Source organism: Dromaius novaehollandiae, chromosome 1, assembly GCF_036370855.1.
Source record: "Dromaius novaehollandiae isolate bDroNov1 chromosome 1, bDroNov1.hap1, whole genome shotgun sequence".
NCBI classification, from domain to species: domain Eukaryota; kingdom Metazoa; phylum Chordata; class Aves; order Casuariiformes; family Dromaiidae; genus Dromaius; species Dromaius novaehollandiae.
This window is the reverse complement of record NC_088098.1, coordinates 210,248,341-210,263,117: the sequence shown is the minus strand read 5'-3', so window position 1 is coordinate 210,263,117 and position 14,777 is coordinate 210,248,341. Positions and strand designations below refer to the sequence as shown.

General features: G+C 37.3%; 1 protein-coding gene across 3 annotated transcripts in view; it reads left to right on the top strand.

Moving 5' to 3' along the window:
• TMEM135 (transmembrane protein 135) overlaps positions 1-14,362 on the top strand; it is a 184,837-nt gene extending 170,475 nt beyond the window's left edge. For all 3 annotated transcript variants that reach the window (XM_064505155.1, XM_064505154.1, XM_064505156.1), the window contains 6 exons: positions 3,459-3,626; positions 6,381-6,444; positions 7,167-7,243; positions 8,912-9,010; positions 10,575-10,642; positions 12,070-14,362. In XM_064505155.1, the coding sequence (XP_064361225.1) occupies positions 3,459-3,626; positions 6,381-6,444; positions 7,167-7,243; positions 8,912-9,010; positions 10,575-10,642; positions 12,070-12,202 (609 nt within the window). In that variant the 3' untranslated portion in view covers positions 12,203-14,362. The remainder of the gene's footprint in view (positions 1-3,458; positions 3,627-6,380; positions 6,445-7,166; positions 7,244-8,911; positions 9,011-10,574; positions 10,643-12,069) is intronic.
• Positions 14,363-14,777: the final 415 nt, after the last annotated feature.

Genomic DNA, 14,777 nt, shown 5'->3' with positions numbered 1-14,777 from the left:
AGCGCTAAGTCCACTTGCTCTTTTATTCCTGGGCTGTTCTTTTCTTCAGGGCCTGACATCTTTGGGATGCAGACTTTCCATTTGCTTTGTGCTTGTTCGGTGTCTAGCTCAGTGAGTTTGCTTTTCAGTGTCTTCTGGACACCTTTGTCTCCCATTTTCTGAAAGCTTGTGTTCGTCAGCACCCTCTGGGGAGAAGACATTCCCTGTGAACATTTGAGTCCTGTGTTTTCCCTATGTGTATCAGTTTCTGGCCGTCAGACTGAATGTCAGTGAATGAAATGATGAAGTTTATATTCAAAACAAAGGTTGAAATTCAAAAAAAGTGAAATTCAAAAAAGGATTGTGTTTGCTATTTTATAGGTAGAGAAAAGGTAGAGAGAAGGATGATTTTACCATTATGGGACATAAGGAGTTTGAAGAGCCTTTAAAATATGAGGGTGAAAAAGAAATAGGCATTACCCTTGCTGAATATAGTGGAGTGACCCAAATCTGACTTCAGGTTATGAGTTCCTCAAAGTAGAGCAGAGTGGCCCCACACTTCTTTCTTTCTCCTTTTTTTGGAGGGAGATGTGTTAATGATGAGAAGAACAGGAAAAAGCAAAAAGAGGTTTTTCCAAGAATCTCTGTCCTTTTCAGTTGTTTATCCGGCTTCATTTTGCTCACGTTTCGTTCACCCCTGGGGCACGGGGAAGCTATAAAGAAGATCCGGCTCAGAAATGGAACTGAACTAAGTCTTGACCTAACTAAAAATGAAGACAAAGAAGTCTCTAAAGCACTCTTACCCTTTAGAGAAACCAGTTGTACATTTGAACAACACTTTGTGCTTGTACCAGTCTTGGTATAATATTTTAGTATAAATCACTCTTGACTGCAGTAGTATAATCAAGGAAATATTGATGGAGCAGCAGTGAGAACTTTGAATTTCCTACCTTTTCTGTGACTTGTGTTTCATTCTGATGTATTTGGATTTTTGAAGGTCCAAAATTCGAAAAGCATGGCTATTTTCAGTTCCCTCCAGGGTTGTCCCTGGAACCAGTCAGTAATAACTGTCTGCTGACAGAATTTGAGCGTGTTTTTGGAATTCCCTTCCTGTAAGGGCGCTTTTTAATCTCGGATTGATCTGATGATCTGCTTATTGCCAGGGTTTTCCTTCTGTCCCGTGTTTCCCCTTAGCCTTGAACACCTCGTTTTCCCATTATCATATCTGTGCTTAAATTGTCATTGCATGCTTTTTTCCTCCTCCTTCGTATTTAAATGCACGTTAGCCTCCTTGATGCAATCCGTGATAGCCTTTTATGTAACATCTAATAGTTGGGCATACCGCCTGATTTCATAAACTTCCCTTCAAATTTTAAATAGTTAACATGTTTTGGGTTCATAAATGTTTTAAAAGAACTTTCCAAGCTAACGGAAGCAGCCGAACAATATTTTTCCTCTCTCTTGGGATTCCCGTTGTGATTACAATGAAGAAACATTAGCCAGGAGTTAGTTGTCCAGTGGGACGAAGTTCATTTTTTTCCCGTCGATGCTGCTAATGGCTAGAATGACCTAAAAGAATATGGGATAATTTTTTGATGGTTGCAGCCTGTGTATTCTGTCACTTGAAGCAACATGGGCTCTTGTACGCCCCGTACAAAGTTTTATTTTAATAGTTCTGTGTGTGATGTGAAGGGAATTAATGTAAATACCTTAAAGATGTCTGTATATATCACAACAGGAGGACTGTATTTTGGTATGTTGCTGAAACTCTGCCCACACGTGCTTTTCTGAGTTGTAGCCAGTGTCTTGACAATATTATTAACTTTTTGAGAAATGTGTTTCTCCACAAAAAAGAAAAAACATCAATGAGTTTTGCAGATATGTAATTCTGTTGTGCTGCTATGTCTGGCTGATCTGAGTCCTAACTCAAAATTTCTGTAGAGAAATGGCTCCTAGAAGACATGAAATACAGAGTTTACTTCTCTCACTTGTATTTTTTATGGTATCCTGTGTATTCTTTATTTTTTTCTGCGTCCTTTATTTGAGGTCTTTTTTATGGAAGATAAAAGTTACACTATGGTACATTGATTATATATTCTAATACTTTTCCTGATTCTAAAGAACACTTGTAAAATGTGTGATACATATTCCCCAGCTGATCTAGTGAGATAAATAGGAAAAACTTATGTACTGCTTACTGCTGTTTGCTGTGCATCAAAACTAAGGCCTTAATCCCGCAGTTCAGCACTTCTGGGCTGCTGATATAAATAAAATTGCAGATATATTTGAGTGTTTGCCAGCTGGAACTAAACCATGTCCTACTGTAGTGTTCCTCACCCAGACAAAACAGCCTTTCCTACAGCTGGGTAAAACATTCAGCATGTCTTGTTCATGCTCTTAGTTTGGGCTTTGATTATAACTCTTATTTTTAGGGGTTTTTTTTCCTTTTTTTTCCCTAAAGTAACGAAACCAGTTTCATAATCATAACTTTTTGCGGGGGGAAGATGAGGACTGTGTAACTCTCATGAGATTACCTCTTCATTTTAGATATAAATATAGGTTCATCTTAATTTTGACTACAAAAAATTTGCAGAGTGAAATTCACTTATTTGCCAACGATGAGTGCACAGTGTTCAAATACTTTTCAGATGAGGTATCTTCCAAACAAAAAATGGATAGATTTTATTCAGGCCTCTCAGAGGAGTTCAGCCATAGGGGAGGAATAATGATAGGAAGCTTTGGGGGAAGTTATAAGAACCTATACTTTGAAATGAAAAAGTCAGTGTAGTCCTTTGAGATGATATGAAACAGCAGATCTGCACCCAAGGTGGAATAGTAGGAAGAATTCATTGCAAGCCATGTTATCCCTTTTCAGTAGTTCTTGCACATAATCTCCCTTTCAGTTTTGCTGTTTTTCTTTCTACAGACTTCACTAATCCCCCAGTTTGGTTGAGGGAAAGTGTGCGAGTATATGCCAAGCCATCAGTGTCAGTTCCTAATTCTCACACTTTCTGAAATTTGCTTTGTGTAGACTTTTTCCTCCTTTAGTGCTTCCTCCAGACATTTGAGTGTTTTTTCTTTTTTTCTTTTTTTTCCCCCCTCACCACATTACTTTCCTTTATATACCCATTTGTGGTTAAAAGGTAGGGCAGTAACCTGGAAATTAAGCCGTCAGGGTTATTTTGAAGGATGGAATTCTGGAGCAGAAGATAAACAGACTATGTCCTTTGAGGCCTTTCAAATATTTATATAAATTAAAGGAGAGTCAATTGTCTCGGATTTTATTGCCTTTGCTATTTTACAGGGAAATTTGGGGAAAAAATCTGGTTTTGAGTTTGAAGATGGGGACATGTTCTCCATAGTGGCTGCAGGGTGGGTTTTAAAATGCTTGGGGTCAAAAGTAAGTGACCAGTGCTTCCGTGGCTGATGTTCTTGCTTTCTCTTTTTCTGAAGATGTGGTTTCTTGTGGTTCTCCCTAGGGCTTCGTTAGAATGTTTAGCATCGGTTACCTGATCCAGTGCTGCCTTCGGATCCCTTCCACCTTCAGGCATCTCTTTACTGAACCTTCCCGGCTCCTTTCGCTCTTCTACAACAAGGAAAATTTTCAGCTTGGAGCTTTTCTGGGATCTTTTGTTAGTATATACAAAGTAAGTTTATAACATACAGAAATGATGAATGCTATGTGGGTTTGGGCGATTTGTTTTTTTTTTTTAATTTTCAGAGTGTCAAGAAGAGGTAAAAGGTTTAGTCACTTAATACTACTGTTACTGGATTCTACAGAATATCACTGAAAAATTCTGTAGTATCACAAATAGCAAACTGGTCTTCCATTTCATGATGCATTCTTCTGTTTTTTTTTATCATTTCTCAATCAATCAGATGGTTTTTGCAGCCTGTTATCAAGATGAAGAGAGAGGGTGTATTTCAGAGAAAGTGAACTCAGATTTCAAAAGGCCTTTCTGTTGCACAAAGACGTTTTAGCACAGATACAGTTAGTGACTGCAGTAGCAGCAGGATTGCCACAGGGAAGCTGTTTGCAGATTTTTTGGCTCAAATGTCTGGAATTCTGACTTGACACTAAATAGCAGGAGATTGCAGAACATATATCACGTACAACTGAGGAGACATTGTACTTACCACTTGTAAATCTGCTCTTCTGCCATTATAAGATGACAGTTGGTGAACTGATGCACATTAATACAGCATTTGTCAAAGTTAATTGAATCATATTTATTTATGTCAAAATAGAACCTGACCAAACACGTATTCCAAGGGAGATTACATTCTATACTGCAGTGCTGAAGTAGCTGTTGCAGTTCTGTATTCTTAAGCAAACTCAATATTTTTCAACTGCTACTTTACTTACTCTGAAAAGTTAGGGTAATTATTTATTATTCAGGGTAAATACTGCCTACTGAAAAGCAAAAAAACCACAGGTCTTATTTATAAGCAAAACAGAATTTCACTTTAATTACAGTCAGATTGAGACACAAGAATTGCCAGGTTACTGAGCTTAAAATATTTGGTGGCAATGTGCAAACAGTCTATTCAGAGTTTATTTAATAATTAGATTTCAAGCTTTAAGAAAAGTGCCTGTAAAGAAAATAATATTTAAATTGTAAGTGCTGAAACGGGAGTGACCTTGAAGTCTTTTAAAAACTCTGACTGCAAAATATGATGTAGTTCTATGGATAGTCATTTTACGAGGGTGACATGTACTCTGACATTTATTTATAGTTCATTAAGCATGTACATTCTGTTATCGTTTGCATTCCATAACTTACATGGATTTAGGTTGCATTATATTTTTTATTCAGTTTGAGATAACCATATAGAGCTGCAGAGATTCTAATCATGCAGTGGATAAATGAAACACTTGATACAGCTCTGGCCTGGAGGAATTCCATTATGGACCACTTTAAAAAAATTCATCTTGTCCCAAAAGCAGTCTAAAGTGCCTATGTAGAATTGTAGTAGCTGTAGTTACTAATATTTTGAGTTCTCCTTTATTATTAATTAACACCAGCAAACATCGTTTTATGGAAAATAAGTCAGTGATGGTATCCTCGTTTCCTTTTTTATATAAGGTTACAAGTTTGAGTGATAAAGCTGACTGTCAGAAGTGCAATGTATTAATGGCATTGTAGAATATTTGATTATTAAAAATATATGCTGTAAAATAACTAGTGAGACCACATCTGTTGTAGTGTGTCCATTTTGGGGCTCACTTGTACAAGAAAGACATTGAAATACTGGAGTGAGTTCAGCAGAGGGCACCGAGATGATCAGGGCACTGGATAACATGATACACATGGAGAAGCTGGGAGAACTGTGTTTGTTTCGGCTGGAGAAGAAAAGGCTCAGGGGAGGTTTTATTGCTGTCTGCATCTGATGGGAGGATATAGAGATAACAGAGACAGACTCTTTTTGGAGGTGCACAGTGATAGGTTGAAAGGCAAAATACACTATTTGAAGTATGGGAGTTTCTGATTAGATATAAAGGAATATGTTTTCATATGACTGTGGCCAAACGCTGGAACCAGTAGCCCAGAGAGGTTGTGTGATCTCTGCCTTTGGAGATACTCAGAGCTCAGCTGGTCAAGTCCCTGGGTAACCTGCTTTAACCGGACCTGCTTCGAGCACGAGATTGGACCAGATGATCTCCAGAGGTGCCTGCCAACCTAAACTATTCTTTGATTCTATGAAAAGTATGCATTAGGTGGATTAGCAATGAACTAACATATCTCAAAGCAAACGTCAGTGGGCCGTCATATTGAATTACATAATGTGGTCCCAGTGCCATCAGCAGTGGGTCTGACCCGACTTAGCAAGTATCAAGCTATTTGGAAGCAAAGAGAAATTTAACGGGGTAAAATTTGTAGACAAGGTGTGGATTTCCAGAACAGCTGAAAAAGAACAATACAGAGGATGTGACAGACATGGAACAATCTGGATCATTTGGTAACCTGCAGTCATCCAAACAAAATATATTTTAATACAGCCAAAGCCACAATTACTTACGTCCATTCTGGCCTTAACAGCTGTGAATTGTTGTTTGTGTCAACAAACAGGTTATTCTGCATTTTAGTGTGACTTTTAATCATATGCAGTTCTAACTTTTTAGATTAATGTGATTTCCTGATCCCAGAATTTATTGGATGTATGGAAGAATCTCAAGGTGTTTGGTGTGTAGTTGAAAACAGGCTGGCATGGGAAAGAGTCTAGGCAACTATAGCAAATAAAGATGTTCTAAATTCAAGGTACTGTGGATTATAGATATTATCACACTATATTCTTTATTCATGCTATGAGCTATATTACTACCTTACAGTGGAATATCTTCAGTCTGTGTATTCTGGAAGAGCAATAACAAGGGCTGTGCTTCTCTCTGTTCACTACAGGGTACTAGCTGCTTTCTGCGCTGGGTACGAAACCTAGATGATGAGCTGCATGCACTTGTAGCTGGTGAGTCCATATGAAGTGAATATTGACTCTGTTGGGTTCTGCAAGTATTTCTATTGAGCACACGGTTGGATGTCTGTCCTGCAATTCCTGTTTCAGACTTCTGTGTTGAAAATAGGGCTGTATATAGTAAGGCTGCCTCAGTGTAACAGTAGTGTTCCAAGTGGTTTCAAATGAAGAGTTGCATTTAAAATTGTAAAGGAAAATTTAGTCAAATGATATGTCTGTCATGTTCAGCTTCAAGGACGATAAATTACTGTATGCACAAATGCCCTTTATTTTCCAAGCCCTAGTCATGTGAGGTTCTAATACTGGCTCTTCCACACGTGACAGAATATGCATTTGTGCATCCAAAGAAGGATCCTTTTGCCACAAAACTTGTGCAGTGTCGCAGGTCCTTCCCTGCCACAAAACTTGTGCGGTGTCGCAGGTCCTTCCCTGCTACTTGTGCATCTGTCACACTGTGGAACGTTTGAAAAGTTCTCACTTGTTTGTGGGATGAGAGAGGAAATTTAAGTCTCTGCTTCTGGTCACTGAACAGCAGATTTGTTTCAAGTTTTCAAAACTCTGTTTTTCTTCTGAATGATATAAACCATACTTTGATAGGCAGCAGAGGAACATTTCTGAACTGTGGTGTAGCAGTAGAAATCATAATCTTGTGCAGCATCTCTTGTGCTAACACTGCAACAGCCACGATAAATCAGTGTGTTTTCTAATCATTACAGGGGCTCTAGCAGGAATTTCTATGATGTTTTACAAAAGTACTACTATCTCTATGTACCTGGCTTCCAAATTAGTAGAGGTAAGATATTACCCTGGTACCAGAGTTCTTTATTTCAGGTGTTTTTTTCAAAACAGAAAAAGACAATGAACTTCACAGGCTTTGTCGGAACATTCCCATGTAATGTGAGATTGCGTAATAGTGGTGTATTTGAGCAGGCATGTGCCAAGCAGCAGTTCCACTCTGTGGCCTCATTTCTTTCTTAACCCCCTTTCTGTGACTCCCTTTAAAAATCCTTTATCCATTGGTCTCCATGCATATTCTCCATCGCATTTTCGCTATCTCCTTTTTTGGTAGCCCTTTGCCTTGTAGCTTTTGCAGATTTTTAAATCTGAAAGTTCCAGGAATGTGGATTTTGTCCATTCTGCCAGAAACATAAATCAGAACTAGCCCTTAATTGCAGATTTATTGCCAAAAGCTACAGCTTAACTTCCTGCCTTTGTTCCCTAATTTTGGTGTTCAGCCGTCTAAGATAACTCAAAATAGCTTAGGTTTTAGTCTATAGCTGCAGTTGTTTGTCAACTGATTGAGTGCCCAGCTTTGAAGAAAACTTCAATCAAACTACCAGTCTTTCAGGTTTGAAAATCTGTTCTTCCTTATTTCTATGAACTGGTTAAAATTAGGAGCCCTGAAAACAATAAAATTTAAGAATGTAGATTTTGGATATGTTGATTATATATCACTAACCAGATTCTGGTTTCTCACTGATTTTTCCATGAAATCAGGATTTAGTCCTGACTGTTTCCACAACAGCACCACTGGAATAAGTTGACACTGCTCTCTCATGCTTCATCCCAGAATCACCAAGCTTTCTCCCACTGGCCTCTAGGACTTCATTCCTTCATGATATTTACCCATCTGTACTACCAGCACTGAATTCATTTTAAAGAAGTTAAAAAAAGAATGTTTAAAAAAAAAACCCAGAAAAATAGACATAAAAAAGGGGATATATACTCTATTTTTTCTTGTTCTTTGTAATCCTAGTTGAAGTTCTGAAGGTAGTTCCCGTAATGGTTATATAAAAGCAACTCTGAGTTATCCCTATTGAATTTTAGAATGTCAGTTGTTAAAAAAAAATATTATCTTGTATTGCTGATGGTTTTTTCTGGACTTTGAGACATTGTGGCTGCAGTGAAATAAGAAAAGTGCTCTGTGTTCTTTCTTTTTCTTTTTTTTTCTTTTTTAACTACTTTTATCATCATGCGCAAGCCAAGGGTAACTGACCAAAGAGGTGTGTGCTGCTTTGGAAGGTCAAGCTGTGCTCAGGAAAATAAACTGTACATGTTTTCTCAGAAAGAAAAGTATGTGATTTCAAGCTGTTTAAGAACAGTGAATATTCACTCTGTTGGACTAGTTACTGCATTATTCTTTTGCTTTTTTAAAAAGCAGAATTTAACATGGCAAACTTTCTCTTTTTTTATCTTGAAGAGCTATACTACCCTTTTAATACTCAAGCTTTTGCCAAGTCCTTTTCTGTGCATTTACAGGCATTTATTCTGGGATCTTGGATAAGTTCTTTAAGCTAGCTCAATCAATACCACGTTTGCAATGTGGACATAACACAGAAACATATGAGTGTATGATAGTACTGTTAATATGCTACTTTGAGAGTGGGAATATGATAAAAAGTAAAAGGTACTTGTAATTTGTTTCTCTGTTTTGTTGAGCATGTTTTGTTTACTTTCATAGACTATATACTTCAAAGGCATTGAAGCAGGGAAAGTTCCCTATTTTCCTCATGCAGACAGCATCATCTATGCCATTTCCACATCAATATGCTTTCAGGCAGTAAGTATATTGCCTTCTAACAGAAGATACAGTTCTTTCTGTTTAATATGTTGAATGAAGTGAGGATTGTAAGGATACAATGATATAGAAATGATGGTATGGTGTAGTGAGTCAAGCAAAATGCTGTGAATCAGGACTCCTGCATCCCGTTTTTGAATGTTACTGTGTGGGGAAGGTCATTTCTACGACTCAGATTTCTCATAGACTTACAACTGAATATAGACTTGTTTGGAAAGGAGCTCAAAATGCAATGACCCAAAATATGGATATAAATGTAGAGACTTTCATAACTGTGGTTTTGTTTTTTTTTCCTCAAGGAGACCAACAATGAACTGTAATACGTTACGATTTTCTAATCAATTGGATTGCATATTTGAAAGAATCTGGAGAACTTAGCAGGGAAATCTAAAGTTTTAAATTTGAAATAAGCTGTAGTTTTCATCTTTTGCCCTTTCCAAGTCCATTCCATGTCCTCATCCTCAGTTCCTTTCCCATCTGGTGTATCAGCTGTAAAAGCTCCTTTACAGTGGTAACTAAATTCCTCTGCATTATTGCACTACATCCCACCCTTTCTAGTTCTTCTGCCTAAATGTCCCATCAAATGTTTTGTGGACCTTTTTTATTCCATAATGAAATATTTTTTTTTAATCCCTCAATAAAGAAAATATAAAATGACCCTGAGCAAGACTTCTGCTGTCCTCTGCCTAAGAGAAAGCAGCTCCGCTATTCCTCCTCTTCATCGTTCCCACATATTTTGGAATATCTCTTATTCTAACACCAAAATGAACTGATATTTTAGTAGATGAGATGTGCCTGTATATATGAAGGACTGCAATACTGAGATCTCCAAAATGCTATTGTCAGGGTCCATCACATGATACTTAAAAGGAAATTAAGTTATTGTGAGAAGAGTGGGAAGGGTTTTTTTAATTACTTAATAATCAGTTGAAACATAGGAATCCAAAACTGGAAATAAATTACTTGGTTTAGTAAAGAGGAAAGAAGGGGAAACTGTCAAGCGGATCTATGCTGAGGTGTTTGTTCTTCATCACATTCATAAGAGATTTGGAGAGAAGGCAAGGGGTTTGGTTATCTAACGTTATTTGGTGTAGTAAAATGTGAAGGCGAGTACACAAAGTGATAGATCACACAATGCAGAATGAGTGAGGGATAAAATAGCAGAAGTTTGGCATCCAGAACTGCAGAACAGGGTCCATAGGATTAATAAGGATTATTTTTGTTTTCTCTGCACAACGGTGGTATCTAAATTAGTTACCACCACTCTTGAAAGACAGTCTTCTGGAAATGCCGCTCTGTGCTGGTGGTAGTCAGAGAAAGCATTCAGTTCAGCTGTGACTGGTTTATTTACTGAGAGTGCTGTACATTGGCAAGTGATCACAGTTGCTTTCAGTCCATGAATTGTGATAGGATTTTTTTTTTGTTTAATATATATATTCTTCTCTAACCATCCTTTAATGGTCACTATTTGAGGCAAGATGCTACACAAGATGGGCCTTTTGCCTAGTCCTGTGCAGCTGGTGCTGACAGAGTTTCCTCCTTGCAGGCTGTGATGGAAGTTCAGAACCTGCGACCTTCATACTGGAAATTTCTTTTACGACTAACAAATGGCAGGTAAGTAAACGAGGGTATGTTACAGCTTGTCTAAACATACCATTGGTCACATCCAACTTTCTAAATCATTTTCTTCAGTTCACCTGGAAAGGTAGAATACTTTCAGATTTTAGTGTTATGTGAAGTATCAAGTAAAAAATAGACAAGTCAAAGAAATCAGTGTTGTATCGTGGTTTGCAACATGATATTATTATGCATTTAAAAGTATTAATAGAAATGTCAGAGTATTTCCCATGAAAATAAAATTCCTTTGATTCAGTGTTTTTTTATAGAACATCTATTTTGATTGGGAGAGGAGTTTTTTTCTTGGAAAACTAGTGAAAAATTGTCACTTATTATAACCATAAACTTAGGCTGTCCTATCTTATTGAATATATTTTATTCTTATTTGCTGTGGGAATCTAAAATGCTTCCTTTTAAACTAGATTTTACAGTAATCGATTTATTTTAATAAAGTGTACATTATTATACTGATGTACAATAAGGCAGAAGAAGGCATCCAAGTCTTGACTTTGATCAGCGTGTGAATAAAGTGCATTGCAGGAAGCCAGGGAGATCCTTTCAGTCCTTGAAGGGCAGTTTTAAGACTAGATTCGCTCTCTGTCCAGCCTATAAAAATAGAAGTGAACTCAGAGGCCTGAAGCATACTGAACCTACACACCCTGTGGCATAGTACACTGTTAGCTGGACATTAGATGACTTAATATGTTACTAGACATAGTGGGAAGCTTTCCGTGGGACGTCTGGAGGCAATGAGCAGGCAACCTCTGGGGCTGTACGGACATGACGTGGGGGATGGCGTCAGTGCAGATGTCCAGTTCTGGCTGCCTTTTTTCCCCTCTCGTGCTAATCCTAAGATTGCTTTAGTTGAAAAAGAAGGGGAGAAAGAAATTCCATGACTTGCCGCTCATTTATTTTATTTGAAAGAAATTTCTGTAGTAGTAATGTTAGTACTTTCTCCACAAGGTCAGTTTCTTTGGGCATTTCATAGGGCTTTCACTCAACAATTTTGGAAAGTAAAGAAATAGAAAGAAGTTTTAACACCCATAAAATTGTCATACAGACATAGGCAGGCATGGCCAGAGTTTGCTCTGTGCTGGGATGGGAAAGAAGTTTAATATATTTTGTTTGGAGTTTTTTGATGGCACTGCAAGTAGAATGGGGCTCTCTCCTTTCCCCCTTTCCTACAAGTTTTATTATATGAAGCCTATCTACACAAATCACTATTAATCAGATTTGTACAATATACATTTTTTAATTTATATTGCCCAAGATAAAAACCTTAGTCTCTAAACAGTGCAAGCTGAAGCTTGTATTTTGAAGATATGGATAGCCTTTTGTGTAGTGAAATCATTCTAATAGTAATTTTATTGATTTATAAATAAATGAATAATTTGTTCACTTTCTCATGTCTGTTTTCTTTTCAGGTTTGCTCTCATGAACAGGAAAGTTTTAGATGTATTTGGTACTGAAGCCTCTAAGAAGTTCAAGGATTTCACACCTAGGCTTGACCCAAGATACACCGTTGTCCCACCAGAGCTACCACTTGAGCTGTCTTGAAAATGATAGTATATCTTGTCATTAAGTGTGATCAACGTTTTGTCCTGAAAAGTTAATTAACTTAACAGTCATACATATGGAGGAGGGCTTGGGCTCCACTTCAGTATTATTTCAATGAGAAATGCTTTTTACCAATCAAAACCACCGAAGCTTTGTAGGAAGGTGCAGCTTAGTGATGAAGCCCCTTCCGTACGTAAGAAATATTTCTGGATCACTGTAGTTGGTTGACAGTATGGTAGATTCCTGAGTGAATTAAATTAATGAGTAATATATCTAGAGAAGAGAAGCAAAACGTATGTAAGATATAATTCTGTATCTCATACCAGTAGAATATTTCGTCATCAAGCTAAAAATAACTCTGAATTTAGAAAGGAAGACATATTGCATAGTTTAGGTCCAGAATTTTACCTGATCTTAAAACTATTGCATTCCGATGAAAATGTCTCCTCGGCTTTCTAAATCATATCACTGATTTTTCTTAAAAGAGACACTGCCCGCTCTATTTAAAATGACAATACTTTCACCTGGCTACGGTGGCAAAAGAAGGCATTGCTTAGTAAAAGAAAATGCGTATTAGTTTCTAAAGCACATTCCAGGGCTGGAAATCCCACCGATGTTACGGATAACGGACAGGGAAGCATAAAAAGGCAAGGGCAGTGCCTCGCGCGCCGTAAGGAGCAGCAGGGTGGGGTAGGTAGCATCTGCCAGATGGCGCTGGAAGCAGCAGACAGTTACAAAAATAAAAGAAGCCAAGAACGAAACAAAAAAGCCCAAAATATACTGAAATTAAATGTTTATTTTTAAAGGGCTCGACAGTGTCTTTTTAGATGGGATTGGCTTGTTTGTCAGGCTGCAATACCAGCCGGCGTTTCCAGTGGCCTTTAAAAGGGAACTGACCCCTGAGGTTCAACTGTCACAAGAAGACAGTTTTGGCAGTCGTATTAATAGTATTTTTTCCTTGTCCTTTTCCGTTGGTCTGTCAGACAGCCATGACTGTGACAATTACATTAAATTTAATATGGTACTCAGTGCAAATAAACACCTTCTCAGATTCCATCTAATTTTTACATTGCGTATGGCTGCAGATAATAGTTTGTGCACTAAAGTGAGACCTTGACATGCTGATTACCTTTGGGGGTTTTGTTGTGTTTTGTTTTTTGTTTTTTTAAAAGAGTCCATTCAGGCCATGCTGAATGATGTTCGTTACCCTTGCATCTTAATGAAAAGCTCAACTATACTCACATTCAACTAAAAAGACACCTGGTAAGCCTGGGAGTGGAGCTTACAGTATGTTGCATGGATTTTAAAAAGGAAAAGAAGAAAATGGTCTATATACTGGAAGTTTTTATCAGATAATGTGAATTGGATTACTTAGTGGAATCTTTGTCTTGTAACTGTAATCCTACCCCAGCCTTAAGCATATTTTAATTCCTATTAGTTTAATTTCTTATTACTGAACAGGCAGTAATTTTTATCAGATTTACAGAAATGTCATGAAAATCATACCAGTCTGTGCACAAAATCTGCTTTTTCATCAGCTACTGTAACAATGATGCTTTATCATTGTTACTAAAGGTGCTTTATCCTTTGTTAAAATAGCAGTTGTCCAAGTTAGTGCGAGTAGAGTTTTGCAAGCTAGTTTATATGCAATATTTTATTGCTTGAGATATTAAATTAAAATTCCTCAAAAGGAAATAAAAGTTAATTCCATAAGGACCTTAAAAGGATTGTAATACGTTTGTAGTGTTTTTCCACTGGAATATGGTCTAAAATATTTGACCTTGTAAAGTCTGAGAAGTATATATTTTAGGTAATATGTTAGAACTCACACACTATATTATGAATACTTTCTCGTATAACTATATACCATTCTCAAACTTCAAAATATTTTATAAATGGATTAATTTTCTTCACTGGAATGACAATTGTGATTGTTTCTCTGTTTGAGGTAAAACCTGCAAGTGCTACATCTCAGCAGCTAAACAACAGTTTTGTCTAAGTGTTCTTGTTTCCAAAAGCCTTGTTTCCAGTTATTTTCATGTAATATAAAAAAATAAAACGTTTTAAATTATTTTTATTCAAATCAAGTATATGTAAGAAAGAAAAAGATAAAGTCCTAATGTCTTTCCCGATAATAAACAGTTGCTGCTTGAAAAATAATCACTTTCTGGTGGTGGTGGTTGTTGTTAGTAAGCTCTCCGGAGGAATGGAAGAAGTAATATTCTGTGGTTAATGAATGCTTGGAGTGTGACCGAGCCTTTAAGTTGTACATATTTTCTAAAGTCCTGGCACAATGTAAATGAAGAGATAATGCAAAACATGTGATGAGTTGACAACTTCAGCTCTGCCCTTTTCCATGTAATTGTACAATATCAGCGTACACTACAGAGTGTGTTCTTTAAACAGAGAAAACCACATAACCGGTCGTTACGGCAGTGGAAAGTCGCATGCCTCCAGCCCTCCCTTGCCATGTGGCCGGGTAATTGGGCCTCATGTGACTAAAATGGCAAGAGTTCCCTATCACCTGATGTGGCATCGCTGTTTTTTGATCACAACTGCCTAATCACATCCAGCT